Source organism: Anolis carolinensis, chromosome 4, assembly GCF_035594765.1.
Source record: "Anolis carolinensis isolate JA03-04 chromosome 4, rAnoCar3.1.pri, whole genome shotgun sequence".
NCBI classification, from domain to species: Eukaryota; Metazoa; Chordata; class Lepidosauria; order Squamata; family Dactyloidae; genus Anolis; species Anolis carolinensis.
In genome coordinates this window covers 213194747-213214778 of record NC_085844.1, presented here as the reverse complement: position 1 = coordinate 213214778, position 20032 = coordinate 213194747, and the positions used below count along the sequence as shown (strand labels likewise).

The 20032-nt window shown below is 39.1% G+C and overlaps 2 protein-coding genes across 6 annotated transcripts in view; both read right to left on the bottom strand.

The window, feature by feature from the left end:
- LOC100556708 (alpha-1,3-mannosyl-glycoprotein 4-beta-N-acetylglucosaminyltransferase C) overlaps window positions 1–3675 on the bottom strand; it is a 52965-nt gene extending 49290 nt beyond the window's left edge. The window contains exon 1 of the mRNA XM_016993383.2: window positions 78–3675. The gene's annotated coding sequence lies outside the window, so the exon portion shown is untranslated. The remainder of the gene's footprint in view (window positions 1–77) is intronic.
- Window positions 3676–5664: 1989 nt separating this feature from the next.
- On the bottom strand, window positions 5665–19903 carry tmem183a (transmembrane protein 183A). Of its 5 annotated transcripts, none has more exons than XM_003220461.4 (8): window positions 19672–19896; window positions 19485–19574; window positions 14191–14343; window positions 13076–13235; window positions 10205–10385; window positions 7092–7166; window positions 6669–6824; window positions 5665–6040 (listed from the first exon to the last, which is right to left on the bottom strand). In XM_003220461.4, exons 1-8 carry the CDS (start codon window positions 19778–19780, stop codon window positions 5858–5860), a joined length of 1107 nt encoding a protein of 368 aa, XP_003220509.3. In that variant the 5' UTR covers window positions 19781–19896; the 3' UTR covers window positions 5665–5857. The 5 variants fall into 5 exon arrangements, 2 of the variants coding, with proteins under 2 accessions (XP_003220509.3, XP_062835784.1); XR_010005786.1 differs by having other exon boundaries at window positions 5901–6040; window positions 7096–7166; window positions 19672–19902; XR_010005785.1 differs by lacking the exon at window positions 5665–6040 and adding an exon at window positions 8701–8848 and having other exon boundaries at window positions 6762–6824; window positions 19672–19903.
- Window positions 19904–20032: the final 129 nt, after the last annotated feature.

Here is a 20032-nt window from a genome sequence, read left to right as displayed (position 1 = left end):
ACTCTGGAGTCCCTTAGCAGAATTACCTCCCTCCCCCAACTCCAAACTAACATTTCCAAGCTGTACAGGTACCATACCTGGGCAATTCTCTTTCACTTTGCGGCATGTCTCCCAGATAATTCCATCCCCCAAAGCAGAAGCTCCAATCCCAGTCCTCTTCCAGCACAGATGTCCCAGGCCTGAACCAAGAGAAAGCAGCAATGGAAAATACAGGCTTCTATATCCAAGCAGAAAAAGACACCTTTGTGCACAGTGTTCAGTGGAGGAAGGGTGGGGAGTTGCTGGGGATGTCAACAAGTGCGGCTCAACAGCCTCCAGAAAGGAACAGTATGGCCTCCACTGGAGCTCTTACGCTGTGCATTACAGGAGCTTTTTGAGTGACCAATTAGAGGCCGCATCATGTTGCAGCCTCAGGCGCTCTCTGACATACAGCTAACAAAGAAAATAAACCAACCTGATCCCACTGAAGCAGGATAAGAGCAGGGGAGCAGATAAAATGAAAGCTGAAAAGAGCCAGAGAGGCATGCAGCGTAGTTGAATCAGGTTACAGCCGACCTCACCTCTCTCCATTATTCAAGGACCTTAGCTTAGTGGGAGCAGACAGGCAAGTTAATGGGAGAATATAAGGCGTTAGGGAGGAAGACGACTTACAAAACATGTTCTCTCCAATCCTGATAAAGGCAGTCCAAGATTCACACCATCATAAGACTTTTACCCAGACTAATTTGTGTCAATGATAAAGGTAACTTCTGTGTTTTTTAGTTCATTGTTTCGATAGGATTTTCTCTGGTAAAGTTATTTTTAAAATATGTTCCTTTCACAATCATAGCAGTTATATACTATTTTGTCAACAGAGAGACTGGGATGGGAAGCAACGAGAAAAACCCAGAACAAGCGTATATTTGATTGCCTGAAATGCAGTAACAAATGAAACCCTACATTCCTTTAACTAAAGATGCACATACCCAAATTTAGTCAAATTATCTTTGTAAAAGATACTGAAATCTCCATGAGCACTATTCCCCATTTATCTTCTGTGAAATCGTAAGAGATCTTGGAAGTCTCTCATTCAGAGTCCTCATAGGATGAGTTCAATTTATGGCGATTCTATGAATGAGATCTCTCCAGTATCTATGATCATCCACTACCTTCCTAAGATCTTGCAAGCTCAGGGTGATGTTTTCACCTGTAGTATCTTGATTTTCCTTGTTTCCAACTGCTTTCCACTTTTCCGAACATTGTCATATTTTCTAATGAGACACAGCATCTCATGATTATGACCGAAGTATGACAGCCTCAGTTTAGCCATCTTTGTTTCTACTGAAAGTTCAGGCTTGATTTGCTCTAAGTCTCAGCCATGTGTCTTTTTAAAAAAGCAGCCCACAATATCAGTAAACTTTTTTCCAACAACACAAAGAAGATTGGAAGACAAGATAATCCCTTTTTCTCATTCTTTTTTTCCTTTCTCCCTTCCCACTGACCTATCCCATATACCTACCCTGAAACACCCCAAAATACCTTGATCCCGTTTACTCCAATACCACTTTATTTCTGTTTCTTCTCCTTATTTTTTAAACTATATTTTCACTGTTAAAACTTTCAATAAAGATTATTTTTTTAAAGTAAACTTTTTTCCAACACTATGTTTCATATGAATTGTTTTTCTTCACTTTTCTTTCTTCTCTGTTCAGCTTTTACAGCCATACATAGAAATCATAAATGCAATAGCCTGGGTGTTGGTATTTAATTATATGTAATTACACTTGAGGATATTATCAAATTCTTTCATGGCTGTTTTCCCAGGTTTTATCTTCTGATTTCTTGACTACAGTCTCCATTTAAGAAAATAACTAAACTAAAGAATATGAAATATTTAAATTGTTTTAGTGTCTTTGTTATATACTTTATGGGTAAAGGTAAAGGTTTTCCCTTGACTTTTAAGTCCAGTCGTGACCGACTTTGGGGGTTGATGCTCATCTCCATTTCTAAGCCAAAGAGCCGACGTTGTCCGTAGACACCTCCAAGGTCATGTGGCCGGCATGACTGCATGGAGCGTTGTTACATGCTTTAAAACTATGCAGATAATCTGTGGTCATTATTTTTCTTTTACATTCAACTGTGACCCTGTTTGTTTAGCACTTTCTTTAACTTTCACCAGTAGTCCTTCCAAATTATTGCTATTTTCTGCAAGTAATATATCATCAGTGTATCTTAAAACTGTTGATGTTCCTTCTCAACATTGACACCTGTGTTCTGAGTTGAATTCATAGGATATGTTCTGTTTTCATAGGATATGTTCTGTGGATAAACAGATAGGGAATTAAAATATGTTGCCTGAGGTGGTCTTAGTGAAGGAGACAATCTTTTCAAGGTTACTGAATACTAAGTAGCATAAATGTTTCTTAGCCTTTATTTCAAATCCACTGCATGAAAATTACCCTGTTTCCCCTAAAATAAGACATTCCCAGAAAATAAGACCTAGTAGAGGTTTTGCTAAATTGCTAAATATAAGGCCTCCTCTGAAAGTAAGACCTAGCAAAGTTTTTGTTTGGAAGCATAGCCAACGAACAGAATACCAGAGCATGCAGGATTGGTAAATGTACGTACCATAGGGTGTTGTACATGGAAATAATGGTAGTAACAAGACATTATTGATAGGATTCACAGTTTGTCTGGTTATGCTGGTTTGTGATGACAACTACTGTACAATATTCAATAAATGTTCATTTTTTTGTTCATCAATAAATGTGAATTCTTCTTCATGGAAAAATAAGACATCCCCTAAAAATAAGATCTAGAGCATCTTTGGGAGCAAAAATTAATATAAAACACTCTTATTTTCGGGGAAACACGGTATGTAAAATGTGATGCCTCACCCATTTGCCCAGTTTGTCAAGTATATGGGTACATTAGGAAAGGATTATCACAAGAGTGAGGTTCACTGCCTAGCAGAATAGTCCAAATGAAAACACAGGATGGAGTCAGGAGGTCTGAAATTTCTTATGTGCCCTTCTTGCTTCCAGGGAATGGAGATCTAGTGAGGGTTCATTTATTGTTATGATTTTTATCACAATACTAGTAAAATAGTTCTGAATTAGGCTTGAGAAAGACAGCACTCTCAACATTTTTGGAACACAATTTTTCCATCCTTTCCCATTCTTCCCTTCCTTTAAATTGAGAAAGAGTAACAGGGTGCCTTTGAAACTTTCTGTATTAATGCCATCTAGTGACAGCCTCTATTATCACATGGCAATGAAGACTGGTATGTCTGTCCCAGAAAAACCTTTGAAAGCTGTTTTAGTGACTAGTCTGATGTAGTAGCAGGGTACATTTATACTACCAAAAAAGGTGATATTTGGGAATCAAAGTTGGACCAATACCTCTTCAAGTAAGGTCAGGTTGCTTACCTGTAACTGTAGCTTTTCAAGTGGTCATCTGTGAACTCACAAAAATCTGCTAGCTGCAAACAGGTCCAAGAACGGAAAGTGAGACATCCAGACTTTCAGACCACAAAGTTCATGGCTTACAAGGTTTATGTCTCCTCTCTCTGCCTTTGTTACACACATTCTGGATGTGGCACACAAATCATCTGCTCAGCATTCCTATGCTTATAAGTGGATTAAGTTCCTTGAATTCCTCAAGTCAAAAGAATATCTTCCAGAGGCACAGATTGCACATACATTAAGACTTTTTATTCTCCTTGATGGACAGGTTTGTCATCATCTTATCAGCTGCCTCTTGGCATTTCCAATGCCTTGGTAAGTCTTTGTGTGTCTAGGACCCTCCAGTTAAAACCTTATTGAACTGATATAAAAATGTACACCCACCTGTAGCTGGACCTACTGCTCAATGCAGCCTGTCTAAGAGACCATCCAAGCCTATGGCTTTATGTGATCTAAGATTAGTAACTTGGTAGATGGTATTCCTTGTTGTAGTCATTTTTCTAGAAGACTTACTGGTTTCTGTGTTTTACAGATTGGTCAACAGAATCCTATCACTGATCTTGCTCACTCTTCCAAATGATTTCTTTTCAACCTCTCTGTCAACAGGGGCAAAACAGACTTGCAGATGAATTGGACTTCATATAAAAATATTTATAACATTTCAAATTAATACATTAATTCTTCCTCAAGAATTGTGCACTATAGCACCATGCTGAGTGACTGTTTTACCCATCTGTGTCATTTTCAAACCACACAAACATAAAGACCCAAGAACATGCTAAAAAACAAAACTTTCAGTGACCTTCGGCAAGTCACTTTCTCAGCCTCAGAAGAAAGCAAAGTCAAAACCACTCTCAATAAATTTTGAGATAAGTTTGCTTTAGGGTGGCGATAAAACAGAAATGAATAGAAAGCACATAACAACAATTCTCCCTACTAGGTGGACAAAGTCAGTGGGGAGAAAGCAGGATTTCCTTTTCTGTCGAAAAGGTACCTGACTCAGAAATCCTCTAGAAAGCTAGTCAGGTAGCAAGCATTCATCCAACTATCTAAATAAGAAAATTGGCATCATTCCTTGGTGTTAGGAGAGTACTAAAGCCACCTGTGATATAGACTGGAAATAGTTATATCACATGTATACGTAAGCCCAACAAAAGTGGAAAGGATAAAGAGACAATTACTGCAGTAAGTAGGCTGGAGCTAGATTTAGTCATGCCTAGATGTTTTGAAATAAATATGACAATTAGTAATGACCAACTTACCTTACTGATTTTAATGGTTTTACTCTAAGCATGATTAATTCTGGATGCAACCCAGTATTAATCTATACACACAAGTTTAATTAACAGCTGATATATGGAAGGACTGGGACAGCTGCATATATATGTGTGTGCACACACAAGTGGCACTGGGGCGTAAGAGAAGCTTTAGTTTCACCCCCATTGCAGTGATACTGAGTAGGCTAGCTGGTATGGAGACAATGTTAATGTCACCATTCGCCCAGAGAAGATACTATAAATACTGTGTGGAAGGGAGGCCTAAGCTTCCCTTCCACTCCAGCAAAATGGTTAAGTAATGCTGAGATGGGGAGAGAGCTAACGCTTCCCCTCTATCCCAGTACAGTCCTTCAGCACAGCTGAGAGGAAGAAGAGGATGTAACTGTGCCCTTCTCATAGTGATTGTTCTGGGAAAGCAGGGCATTTCTCTTCTCGGCACACTCCATTCCCCAGCAGACAAATGGCAGTGCTGATTGGCTGAGGATTGATTCTGCTGGGAAACAGAACGTAAGAGGAAGTTTTATTGCGAGCTGTCTAACAGCAGCAATGGATAGTTTGCATTTTGGGGGGTCTCCAGAGGCGGGAGGTTAGAGGATGACAGGCGGAAAGTGGTTGTCCACATTTGATTACCAGAATAATAAAACTGGTATCACTGTAATTAGTAATTTCCTAACACTAAGCAATCTGAAATAAATTTCTATAAATTTAGTTCTAAGGACTACTTTGTATTTCCTCTGAGACAGTGAGCTGCATTACCTGTAGTTTTCTTACACAGAAATAGAACAGGGAATGCTTTAAAATAAAACACTACAATTTTTCAGCTATCAATTTTGTTCTCCCACACCAGTAGTATCAGAACTTTTAATCTTTCTAGCTTCATTCACTTGTCTTTTAAATGAGAATATAGGACAACTTTAACAGAAAAAAAATCAATTGAATTCCCCTTCAGATCATAAAATGTAGTAAGTGTTTATGCAACTTCATTACAACAGTTTTCTTCATACTTGTGATCAAATATGCACAGGCTGGACTATCAAGTTTAGTCATTTATGGCAATAGTATAGAATATAGTCCAAAAATAAAATTAAGTTCTTGAAGTTTTTTCCAGTTCATATTATGTAAATTACTTGGAATTTCTCAGAAGTGTGAAGCGGGGAACTGTGGATGCCACCAATCAAAAAGACGCACACTATGCACAGGGTCCATTACGATTTGCACTCCATGGTCAAATCTTTGTTTCTTGCCACTCCAAACCGGGGAATCGTGGAAAACTATCTTCACTCTGTGATGCCTCATATCAGTGCTTACATTTATTGTGAACTGCCAGGGAAAGAAAATCAGAGGACCCCTTAAGATCAATATATTATTTTAAAAGAGAATACATTAATTTCATTCAGTCCTATTATAAGTGAATGGTTTTTTTTAAATTGGTTTTCTACAAGAGCTGGACTTGAGACATATTTTGAGGTAAGATACTTTACAAGCTTGCCTTTTCACATAGTTTTAGCATAAGGTAAAAAACTACCTTAAGGTTCATTTAACATCCAAAGAACTATAAGCCTATAGTGAAGCCTGAAATCAGGATCAATAGATCATCAGCTCTGCTAATATGACTTTTATGTATTTTAAAATTTTAGCTGTACATATTGATAGACTCTTTTCTAACAATTAATTTTCAGCAAAAACCTTCCTTATTTCAACTTCAGAAACAGATGCAGTGACTATTCTCTATCCATGAAGTTTAGAATTCATGAGAAAGACCTGCTCTCTCTCTCTCTCTCTCTCTCTCTCTATATATATATATATATATACACACACACACACACACACACACACACACACATACACACAGAATGAACTGCATTTCTATTCTAGCAAGACTGGTAAAATATTATTTTGTGGATAGCTTTAAAGGCTCAGATATAGCTATAGAGCTCCTAGAACTTACCAAGGTAACTGTCATGCCCATCACTATAGGAATATATATAAAGTCAAGAGTAGTGATCTGCAGTAGGCAGCAGTCTTTGTCAGGGTTTATGTGGACATCTTCATATCGGAGAGGTGGTTGGAGACGTTTCAAACCATTATTCTTGAACTTTGGAGTCTGAAAGGAAACATTTAGTTTCATTCAATTTACTGGAAATTGATGATATGTTTACTAACTTTCACAGCTGAAGATTTTTCCTACAGACTGAAATTTGGGAACAAGGTGGGCACATGCTATGGCAAAAGAATTTATAAGACTGGCTTTGACAGATTATGACTGGCTAAAACTCATTTGTTCCCTGCCCATCTTGAACTTCTGAAGCTTTTTATGTAAAGAATCTGTAGCAGTAGCCACACTAATATCAATAATATTTAGTTTTCATACCTGCCTTTGTAATTTGAAGCTGAATTCCCACCGTGAAGTCTGTTGCTCAACCTTTCTTGACCAGAAAAGAAGACACTAAAACATCAAAGAAAATTACTTGTGGCATGAATTCTTAAATTACTGTATGTAGCCATGAGTCATATCAGTAAAATCGGATGAACTTACTTCAAATTCCCCATGTATTATGATCTGTAGTATTTATAACACTTGCTAATACCTTGTCACGCATCTGTGCTATTCATTCAATGTGAAATTCAAATCAAACATGGCCCTAAGACAGCCATAAAATAGAAAACTTTGTGAATGGCACTTACTCTGAAAGGGCAGCATTAGAAAAATTGATTGAAGAGTGACAAACTGATATACTGGTTTGCAGATTAAAGTCATTTTATGTTTATCTATATATATAAAAGAGTGATGGCATCACGGCAGCGGACAAAACAACAAAAGTAAACACCCCACAACCTTGAAAATTAACATCACAACCCCTCATCCATGCCTCTAGGTTGATACAACAAAAAGAAAAGAAAAATAAAGTCCTAATTAGAGGGAGAGGAATAATTGTTTTTATCCAATTGCTGCCAGTTAGAAGGCTAAGCTCCGCTCACTTGGTCTCCTAGCAACCCACTCAGCCCAGGGGACCCTTTACCTTAACTACCACCAATTCCTCAATACTTTATTTCCCATACCACCATACTTCGCCACAGCAACGCGTGGCCGGACACAGCTAGTTATGCTATAATGTTCTTTTCTTCAACAAGCACAGAATTTTAAAAAATGTTTTCATGATGGAAATTTTCATAAATATTCTGGGAGTTCTTCACATGAATGTGTAGCTACGCACAACAGCCTTTCATACCAATTTATTGAAAGTTCATCTTCTGACTTTTATCTGAACTTCGGGCTACACCTTGGCATGGGATGCGGAGAACAAGATATTTTTTGATATTTTTATTGTTTGGCAAGATTGGTTCCCATCTTATTTCTTTACAAGCATCTGCAACCCTTCACACAAATCTCAAGAAATAGGATACAAATATCAGTAAGTTTGCAGAGTTCCTGTTCTAAACACACAAACAGGCAAGGAGAAATAAAACATCAGCATTGTGGTATTTAAATGAATCATTCCACTATATTTGGATAGGCAAAGTTTAGATTAGCAGGGAATACACTATGCTAACTGTTGTAAGAGCTGTCATTCTAGTAATCTGCTTATTATCAGCAGAATTCATTAAATATCCACTCCACTAAGAATATGCTAGATTCCAATTTACTACTCAATTTACCTGCTGATAGCAGAGCTTTTCTTTCAGTCTTATGTACTGTACAGACAAGAGTCTTCAACAGCAATGTATTCATTCTAAGCAGGCTTTATAAAGAACACAAACCCAAATTAACTAATCAAGAAGAAACCAATGGCAAACCTTTTCAAGGTAAATCTTGACAAGAAAAAGCAGAGAGAAGATTCCCTTAGGGTTGTCATAGGTCGAAAACAACACGAAGCTAGATGCTTTCATGAAAATGAGCTGGACAGAAACATGCTCTCTGTACGTAGTACTACTCCCAAACATGAGTTATATGGAGGAAAGTAATTTAAGCACATGAGTACCTCCTAATTGAGAGAGATGTCATCCACATGTCAGCTGTCCTACCCTTCAGATGTATACCATGTGGCCTGCTGCTCCCAACAGTGGGGTGTCTTTAAGGACAAACATCTGCTGACACCACAACGGCTCCAGTGTCCCACAGAAGCTACACTGAGAAAGAGAAAGGGAAATTAAATAGAAAAAGCTAAATTCAGAAACCAAAAGGATCAATTCTCTGTGTCTTGTATGCTCAAGGTATATGGTTATCTCCTATTAATGAGAGGAGATGATAAATGAGGAAAACCAAAATCTGAGCAAAGAGGTTCTATGGCTCTACAGTGCACCAAGACACTGCTGTACGTACAAAGGCATGGCTAGCACTTTAGCAATGATATACGAATAATGGTAAATTTCTGTGCTTTTAGAATTTAAGCCAAACCATAACAGTTACTGCAGTACAGACTTTTGATTTTTAATTTCCTTTCTTAAATTATTACTTACACTTACAGTATGTACTCATTGTTAGTATCATAAGCAGCATTCACTATGGACACCAAAGCCGTTGTAGTGTGAACAAGAATCTAGAATGCCAATTCTTTCCTGTCTACCGGATAAGGAATAAGCTAATGCCAAAATGTCCTGCAATAGGAAAACATTGATGGGAATGTAACCTATTTGGAGAAATATTTATTTATTTATTTGTTACATCATTTCTACCCCGCCCTTCTCACCCCTCAGAGGACTCAGGGCGACTTACAATATAAACATATACATCAGAACAATTTATATCACATTTAAAAATCCATTTAGATTAAAAATTACATTAAAATCAAGAGCTTACATTAAAAAACCTACATAGTTATACAGTAGAGTCTCGCTTATCCAACGTAAACGGGCCGGCAGAATGTTGGATAAGCGAATATGTTGGATAATAAGGAGAGATTAAGAAAAAGCCTATTAAACATCAAATTAGGCTCTGATTTTACAAATTACGCACCAAAACATCAAGTTAGACAACAAATTTGACAGAAAAAGTAGTCAATAGGCAGTAATGCTAAGTAGCAATTACTGTATTTACGAATTTAGCACCAAAATATCACGATGTATTGAAAACATTGACTACAAAAGTGCATTGGATAATCCAGAACGTTGGATAAGCGAGTGTTGGATAAGTGAGACTCTACTGTACATACAAATATACATTCAGGCGCATTTCAAGTCCAAGTAGGGGCAATCAGTGAGTCGTATAATTATCATATTAGTGATGCAATACCCTTCTGAGGATTCTCCAGAAAAACACCATGTCACAGGTTTGTGTTTACACAAAAAAGGGGAACATCCTAAATATTCTGATTTCAATTTTGTCAGGTCAAATGACAATTATAGTTTTAAAGCTCCTAAGAAAACAGAGCTATGGCATTAACAACTAGCAATTAATAAAAGTATCCTCAGCAAATGCGAAATCTATTGAAAATGAAAGCTAAAGCAGGGCTCTTCACATGCATGGACATTTCTTGTCAAACTTACTTTTGAATTTTTTAGAGTGCTTGGAGTTGTCTCTGGAATAGCTGGGCTTCTGGCTATGTGAGAAACAAAAGGTCTGTACATATGGTATAAAGACCGGATTACACATGCACGAAGGCAGTACATCTTCTCCATTGACTTTGGCTGCAAACGGATTGGGAGGGCAGCATTCCTATTGTAGTGCCTTAGAGAAAATGAATAAAAACTAATTTAAGACAAATTCCAGGTTTTACATAAAGGACTAAGCCAATGCTTGAGTTCAGCCCTACCACTTGCAAATTTATTTTATCTTCTGTGCACAGGTTTGGCATGCCTAGATACATTTGCTTGTTCCACAGCATGACAGTCACAGATCATCATGTGTATGTAGTTAGCAGTAGTCTCAAATTTCTATAAATTGCAGTACTAAGACAGTACTGACAGGAAACAAAACGCAGTGTCTTAATAGCTCCTGCCCTGAATAAAAGCATATAGGGTAAAGGGGCAGGTAGAAGAGAAATTATCCTTGCAGATCCAATGTGATCAATGAAGGTCTTCTGTCAAAGAGCATACAACTCGCCCTTGTACTCAAAGTAGTAAGGGGCAGGCATGTTTCATCTGCAACAAGGAACCTAGTGCCTCTTTCCAAATATTTTGATATACTGCTAGATAAAAAGTGGCACTGCCTTTCACACAGGCATTGCCAAGGGTTCCTTTGAAGTAATACGCATCAACTGATGAACAACTAATGAACAACCTGAGAATGCTCACCACACCTACATGAAAAACCTGACTGTAAAACTGAACATAGAGTAAGAGAAAGCAGAAGAGATGTTAATGTAGTGCTGTGTTCATCTATTTTGCATAATGAACTATGGCTCTCTTATAAACAGCCATGTCTATAACATAAATATCATGTTACCTGAAAATTTGAGGGCGGTCAACTTTACTTTTTTCTAATTTAAAAGTGAAAGATTTTGGAAGAAGCTAGTACTATGCCTGCAATGCAACAAGTTGGTTAATATGCTGTCCTAACCTATTATTCTTTAGTGTTGTGTGTCCCCCCTCCCAATTTGCCCTTATATAGCCAACAGAACACATCATGATGTGATGTCCATGATTATCTTACCTGTATCTCCACAAACTAGGGTCATTTGTCTAGTGTGCCATATTGTCTGCACTATCCACTGAGGGTAGGTGGAAGGACTCCCTGTGGATATCAAAATCCCTAGATCAGGCATAGGCAAACTTCGGCCCTCCAGGTGTTTTGGACTTCAACTCCACAATTCCTAACAGGTTGTTAGGAATCGTGGAGTTGAAGTCCATAACACCCGGAGGGCCGAAGTTTGCCCATGCCTGATTTAGGCTTTCCTGTCCCATAGTGCTGGTACCTCACCAAACGAAAAATCCCAAGATTGCACAGCATGAAGCCATGGTTATTTAAGCAATGTCACCTCTTCACAAAAGTCAACGACTGTTAGGAATTGTGGGAGTTGAAATCCAAAACACCTGGAGGGCTGAAGTTTGCCCATACCTGCTCTAGATGACCAAATCCTATTATATACAATTGTGTAGTAAAATGGTGTTTCTTGTATAAAACGGCAAAATCATATTTCGAAATATTCTTGAACCTTAGATGGCTGAATTTGTGGATACAGAATACGGTATGTGGATGCAGAGAGCCGACTGTAGGTTACATACACAAGAGGGTTTCTTGTTTCTATTCTTCCCAATAAGCGGTAAATAAACGTAAAGCCATTGCAGCTAGATTCTCCATTGAACCTGCTTCAAGAGAAGCAATGTTGCTGCATAAAACACTCTGTATGCTAGATTGAAAACTTTGTGGCTAAAGGCAAAAGAAAGTACAACCAAAATGTTCCTCTCACTGCTCAGGTCTTTCTGTAACTTCAAGTTTCCTATTTGAAAACAATACAGTTGCATCTTTATACTTTATGGATACTTGAAACACCATGATATAGTTGTATCACACATTTTCTGATAATCATTTAGTAGTGTTATAATAAAACACCCCTATTTTAACATTTCAGTACATTTCAAAACATAGTCTCCATAAATTTAACAACTACTTCATATCGAAGAATCAAACTGAGGAGGACTTTTCAAACTCTACCAGAAGTATCTATGTAGGTCCTATTAAACAGCATCTTTACAGACACATGCTTTAGTTATATCCTATTTTGATTAGTATAATGTGTTCTATGTGGGGCTTCCTTTGAAAAATGTTTCAAAGGACTACAAAGAGCTGCAGCCAGAGAGTTAACTTGGACTGACTACACAGAGCACACAAATCTCTTGCTGCAACAGCTCCACTAGCTTCGCAGCAGATTTCAAAGTGCTGGCGACGATTCATAAAGTTCAGGACCTGGTTATTTGAAAGATCATAGGCTGGATTTACATTGCCGTATAATCCAGGTTATCAAAGGAGATAACCCAGATCATCTGTTTGAAATGGATTATATGAGTCTACATTACCATATAATCCAGTTCAAAGAAGAGAATTTGGATTTTATATGGCAGTGTAGATCAAGCCATACTCTCCCCTATGCATTTGTCTGTGTTTTGAGATCTTCTGTAAAGGCCCTGCTCTTTGTGTCTCGTATGCACTTTGGTGGGACTGTAGGAGAAGGCCTTCTCCGTGGCTCTGTTTCAGCAGGCAGTAAAGAAAACCTTTTCATTCCAACAGGCCTTGTAAAATGTACTGGCCTTTCATTTGTTTTAGCTGTTTTCAAATGTCAAATTTTGAATGTTGTTAATATTAACTATGATTTGTTGTTAACTGCTGGAAGCTTTCTGAGTTCCAAACTGGAAAAAACCCACAATATAAATGTAACAATAGCAAATGTAACAATAGCCACCACTACCATGATTAATTACCTTTTGTACAGTCTGGTCCAAAAGGCAGCAGTGCAAGTGACAGTCCAAGCTCTTTTACAAATCAGAGAGAAATTCACAGTGTCTTCTGGACGTATGTAGGATGCCAGCATCAACCAGATATCAATAGGATATTCTCTGCCTACCTCTCCATCAGAATTTTCTGTATAAAATTAAAGAAAAATGGCATCAGTGACAACCATTTTATCAACAAGGCTAGTAAAAACAGGATTGATAATCATAATGGCTTTCCAGATGTTGTTAGACGGCTCTTTCCAGCATCTTTAGCCAATACAGTCGATAGTAAGGAATTCTGTCCAACAACACTTGGGAGGGCTACATAATTCCCACACCCTGCTTCAATGGACTAAGGAACATGTTTCGTTTTATCACAAAAAGAAACATAGACTACATTATTTGTTTGATTCTGATACAATAAAATCTTCTGCCAACAGGCATTTTGGGAAGGGTAAGGAGCGGGCTTTGGGGAGGCTGGGTGGGAGTGGGGGGAATTTTGTTGTAAGCTGCCCTTTTGTTGTAAGCCGCCCCAAGTCATTTTTTTGGAGAGGGGGCAGGATACAAATGAAGTTTATTACTATTATGAGTTTTAAAGGCCATTTTAGTGTATTTACCTATTTTAATTCTGTTTTTATCACACTGTTATTTAATTGTTTTTTAACTTTTGTACTGCACCTTTTAAACCTATTTAGTGTGGAGTTTTAGCCACCTTGAGTCCCCACGGGGAGAAATGTGGGGTATAAATAAAGATAATAATAATAAATAATACCAGAGCACGATAAGAAATTTTGTTTCAGTTATGTTGTCACATTATGAAATGAGAGTATAATGCTTCAAGATTGTCATACAGTGGAATGAAGAGATTTTGGAATAAATACCTGCATATTTTGGCTGATACAAGAATTTTCTTAAATATATTGTAAGTCAAAAACTAGGTTGTTGATTTTTATTCACAAGCAAGGGTGCAGATTAATTATTAAATTGCAAGATGGGAAGAGAAGGCTGAACCATCAAACAAGCAACATTATTTTTCAAAATATTCCCACGTTTCTATCTTGCTTTTCTTTCCTTTAATTACTGCATGGTATCCCAATTCTTACCTTTACACCTCTTGCTTTTCTTTTTTCTAGACGATATTTTATCATTAATGGAATCCTTAGAATCCACTTCATCGCTACTGCCACAGGACTCTGCCACTGATAATACTTCATCAGTAGGTACATTAGATGCTTCCAAACCACAGAATGATTTCACTAGAAACACAAAGAATCACCATCTTGAGCTGGTAAATGGATATGACCAAGTTCAATATAATAATCCAATTCCAGAACAGTAAAAGAAAAGACGTGGTTAAATTCTATTCATAACTACAGCAGTCCCCGAGTTAAAAACATCTGACTTATAAACGACTTAATAGTTAAGAACAGAGTAGAGAGTAGGTAACAGACTAAAGACAAGACATTTTAAACATGAGATTTGAAGAAAAGGGCAAGGAGATAAGGAATTTGAGTCAAAGTGGCTAATCAAGATGGCCAATTAAGATTGAGGTGATAGAGATAAGTTCTGACTAGAGGAAATAGGAAAGAAGAGCTGCACTTAGAAAAGTAAGCTCTTGAATCACTGCATGATGAGGAGCCAAGACTAGAACAATGCTACATGTAAATCCTAAAGACAGGAGAGACTAATTTCTACTGTGCGATACCAGAAGGAAGAAAATGCAGAAGATATTGCATGACATTAAGGGGTGTAGCACTGTTTAATTTAGAGTTCAAACATCTCAGGTGAATTCTGTGATTGTGTTTTCTATTCTTACTTCAATACTGTGACCAAGAAAAGTACCAACCAAAAAAGCAGAAGGGAGGCACAGAATGGTGTGTATAAGCAAAATTTTTACAACATGGTTCCAATGGCTCATTGTTTCCCTTCAACAAGGGTACCTAAAGATGTCTTATTTTTGTATTATGATTGCATACACATTTTACAGTCTACTCAAACACACAGAGACTTTACCACTTTCTGATAGAAAGATACACTTTTTCTAATGGCAGGACAGCCCAATTAATGTTGCCTCTTAACTTCCTTCCTTGAAATCTCTGACTAGTCAAACACAAGTGAAATGGTATCTTCTAAACAATATACCCGAGATTCTCTGTTCTTTTCACATGTTGGTTGGAAACAAAAATCTTTCTGTGGCCTTACTTGATTTTTCAGAATGTGTTGGCAAAGGGTTGCAGTAACGATGTTGTGTACAGCTGTCTTCTCTGACATATTTAGCACAGTATTTTGATATTTTAGCTTTGGAGTCTGCAATCTGCCAATGCTCTATGAAAAGTTGTTAAAAGGGCTGGCACAACAATTCCAGTGTAACACAATGGCATGAAAGCAATGATAAGATGTGCCTTATTGTACAGAACATCATGGTTTCTTAAAAATTAAAACAAGCCAACTTAATGCCTGAATAAAAGAAGATATGTAAGTATTCTCAAAATATAATTATAATAATTATAAGGACTAAACATTGGATGTAGGAAATCTACACCTTTTTCTAAATAGTTCAGAACATCAAATGAAAGGAAGCTTCTCTGCTTACATTTGGGAAAAGTCATACCTAATCTCAGTTTTAGAGCACGAGTGAAATGAAATGTTCTTTCACTATAAATTCAAATCATTGTGGCTGTTTGCACATCAGTGAAATGGGAGAGAGAAGCCACCAAAACATTAGGGGAAAGAGTTATCTTTCATTGTGGTTTCAAAGTGAGGCACTGTATTTGATGCCAAGATAAAAGCAGCCAGAATGGTGGCAGAAAAAAAAAATCAGTTGTAGCCTTTCTACTTTGCTCTAATCTTGGACCAGAGACAATTTGTTTTATGTATATAGAGAAATAACCATGAATAAAATCACGTATCAAGTTACTCCTCATTCTTAATAAAGGCTGACCCAACTCATCACCAAGTAAATATTAGAACCTGAGAAGTCCATCTCTATTTACCGATACTTGTAGTGTTTCAGATCAATTCTGCTTGAACAAACAAAATACCCAAGTAAATACTGTCTGACATATACAGTATTATATAGTGCCCCTCTCACTTTTTAATCCTAGTGGTGCTTGAGATACCAAAGAAAAACAAAACTATGCAACAAATACTGAGCCACTGAAATATCCAAGACAATAAATAAAAGAAACATGATTGCTCTATGCAAGTATGACCTACATACAATGGGCAGAGCTGAGATGACAAGGGGAGGAAGATTACGCCCAATCATAAAACAACAAATGCAGAGTATAAAGTGACAGCAAATACCATGTTTCTTAAGGTATTTGATGTGGGGAACAGACTTTTTTTTTTCTTTTACAGGTGCACTAATGTATCTGCATTGTATTTATACCCATTGCATATGATAATTTCTTTGTCTCCAGGGACACATGACCTTGGAGGTGTCTACAGACAACACTGGCTCTTTGGCTTAGAAATGGAGACTCTGACCCCCAGAGTCAGACATGACTGGACTTAACGTCAGGGAAAACCTTTACCTTTTTACTGGCAGCTAATGGCTCACAGACTGGCACAAGTCCAGGAACCACCCAGGCTATTTTCTGGCACCTCCCACAGTTACTCTTTGACGTGGCATATTTCTTTCCTTATACACAAGTGGTTTGCCAGCTGAGAATCTCTGATTAAGTGTTACACAATTCTGCATATGCCACTTACGGTATATGTTATTTTTAAGACATGTTTAAAACCAACCTGTCCAAAACTAACAGTGCCACAATGTATTTGATATTATCTGCCACATTTTACACACTTACCTTGATTTTAGACATTTTATAATGAACTGTTATTCAATATACAAAACTAACAATGTAAATACTTTAAAAATGTGATAGATTTTGCGGCTATCCTTCGCATCGCTGCCCTGGCCTTGGAGAAGAAGAGGTGGTTCCTGCTAGACTTAATCCCCTCCCGCACTGCTATCCCCTTTTCTTGGGTGCATCTACACTGGATAACAGTGGTGTCCAACCTCTGGTCTTCCAGGTGTTTTAGGCTCCAGCTCCCAGAATTCCTGAATACAGGATTAGCTGGCCAGGGCTTCTGAGAGTTGGAGTTGCAAACACCTGGAGTACTAACAATTGGGCGTCACTGCTGTAGAATTAAGGTAGTTTGACACCATGTTCAATGCTATGGGATTCTGGGATTTGTAGTTTGGTGAGGCAACAGAACTCTTTGGCAAAGAAGGCTAAAGTATTCGCAAACTACAACTCCCAGGATTCTATAGCATTGAGCCATGGCACTGAAGTGCTGTCAAAGAGCATCAATTCTACAGTATAGATCAGGCATGGGCACTCCAGGTGTTTTGGACTTCAACTCCCACAAATCCTAACAGCCTATTGGGTGTTGAAGTCCAAAACGACTGGAGGGTCCAAGTTCGCCCATGTCTGGTGTAGAAGTAGATGCAGCTTGGGGACCCGGCGGCATTGTTTGTTTTGGGATGTTAGGTAATATCACTTAAGTTTGGTTCAGATCCGTCATTGGCTAGGTTCAGTGCTCTCTGGATAAGGGTGAATTACAACTCCTAGATTCTCAGGGTAATAACCCTCAAATCCTGACCATATTCACAGTTGGCCATGTAGGGTTTGTGCGCCAAGTTGATCCAGATCCATCATCGGCTGGGTTTAGTACTCTCTGGATAAGGGAGAACTACAACTCCCAGATTACCAGGGCAATAACCCCCAAACTGTATGCATAGTTGCCCATGTTGGGTCTGTGTGCCAAGTTTGGTCCAGATCTGATCTCGGCTGGGCTCAGTGCTTTCTGGATGCAGGTGAACTTCGACTCCCAAAACCAAGGTCAATTTCCAGAAACTCCTGCACTATGTTCAGTAGGTAATGTTCCAAGTGTGGTCCCTATTGAGAATGGATTGGGACCAAGCTTGGCACAGAGAAGCCCCAAGACCAACTGAACATACTGCAGGGGTTTCTGGGAATTGACTATGCTTTTGCAGCTATAATAAATAATAACTTTATTCTTATACCCTGACACCATCTCCCAAGTGGGACTTGGGGCAGCTTACATATGGGACAATGCCTATAGACACAATACAAACAACCCATCAAGGTACTTCACCTGCACCCAGAAAGCACTGAACCCAGACAACAACAGATGCGGACCAATCTTAACACACAGACCCAACATGGCCAACTGTGCATATAGGCAGGGTTTGGGAGTGATTGCCCTGGGAATCTGGGAGTTGTAGTTCTCCCTTCTCCCTAAAGAAATAAAATCAGCCCCCACCCTCCTCTCCTTTAAAAAGTTTTTAAAAACTCATTTATGCATTTTAGCATATGAAGAGGAGGAAGACTAGTACACCTTTATATACAGTAGAGTCTCATTTATCCAACACTCGCTTATCCAACGTTCTGGATTATCCAACGCATTTTTGTAGTTAATGTTTTCAATGCATCGTGATATTTTGGTGCTAAATTCGTAAATACAGTAATTACTACATTTAATTTGTAAAATCATAACCAAATTTGTTTAATAGGCTTTTCCTTAATCCCTCCTTATTATCCAACATATTTGCTTATCCAACGTTCTGCTGGCCCGTTTATGTTGGGTAAGTGAGACTCTACTGTATATCCTCGCCTAGATATTGGACACCTACTTCAGTCTGTGGAAATTGTGCGTGGTGGGTTATATTATGTTTATTTAAGTTCAATTATGTATTAGTAATTTATTTAGTTTTATAAGTTTATTTTGAGTTTTATCCAGCATTTTGATTTATCAGTTTGTTTTTGGCATTGCATGCCTGCCATTTTGTTACTTTGGTTGGAAACCGCCTTGAGTCTCCTCGGGGAGATAGGACAAATAAAGTATTATTATTAGGGAGCCCCAGATGTCGCTGCGGGTTAAACCGCTTAGCTGCTGAACTTGTTGACTGAAAGATTGGCGGTTCGAACCCAAGGAGTGGAGTGAGCTCCCACTATTAGCCCCAGCTTTTGCCAACCTAGCAGTTTGAAAACATGCAAATGTGAGTAGATCAATAGGTACTGCTCCGGCAGAAAGGTAATGGCACTCCATGACCTTGGAGGTGTCTACTGACAATGCAAGCTCTTTGGCCTAGAAATGGAGATAAGCACCAACCCCCAGAGTTGGACACGACTAGACTTAATATCAGGGGAAAACCTTTATCTATATTATTATTATTCAGAGCGCACTAAACCCGGCTGACGACGGATCTGGACCTGCGAATACGGTCAAGCTTATCTGGGAGTTGCAGGTTTTCCGCCCTTGTAAAGCACCACATTCAGTGATGGCAATATATAAAGAAAGGACAAGAGCAACATGAGCGGGCTGCCAGCCAGGCCTCCTGGACCTCGAGGGGGTCCGGGCTCACCTTCCTGCTGGACGGCGTTGGCCACGGCCTTCTTGATGCGCCCGGACTTCACCACAGCGGGGTCCGAGTTGGCATAGTCGGCTACGGTCACTGCGGAGACAGAGAGCGGGGGGGGGGGAGAGTAAGGAAGGGAGCGAGAGCGTCCAAGGCCTCCCCTCGGGAGCCTCTAGGCCCCGCCGCCACTTACCGCGTTCCAAGCAGACGTCGCCGGCCCGGAACTTGAGGCGCTTCCGGGCGCCCCGCTTGCGCATGGCCGGAGTGAGGGGCGCCGCTACCGGCCGGTCTCGGGGCGCCATTCCCGCGGCGGCCCGAGAGCCGCAAAACCCCACTCAGCGCCTCCGCGGAGCAGGCCAGGGCCCATCCCGGCTCCGGCCGGTGCCACGGACTCACGTTCTGGCAACTCTCGCGAGAAGAGGGAACGTCACGGGGGCCCAGCGGGACGCACTGAGCTGGCGTTGGCTGAGAGAGACGTCATCAGTGGTGGACGAGGGAGTATGGCCGCGGGGATCACTTAAGCTCTCTCGTTTTCGTCTTATTTAACTATTGAT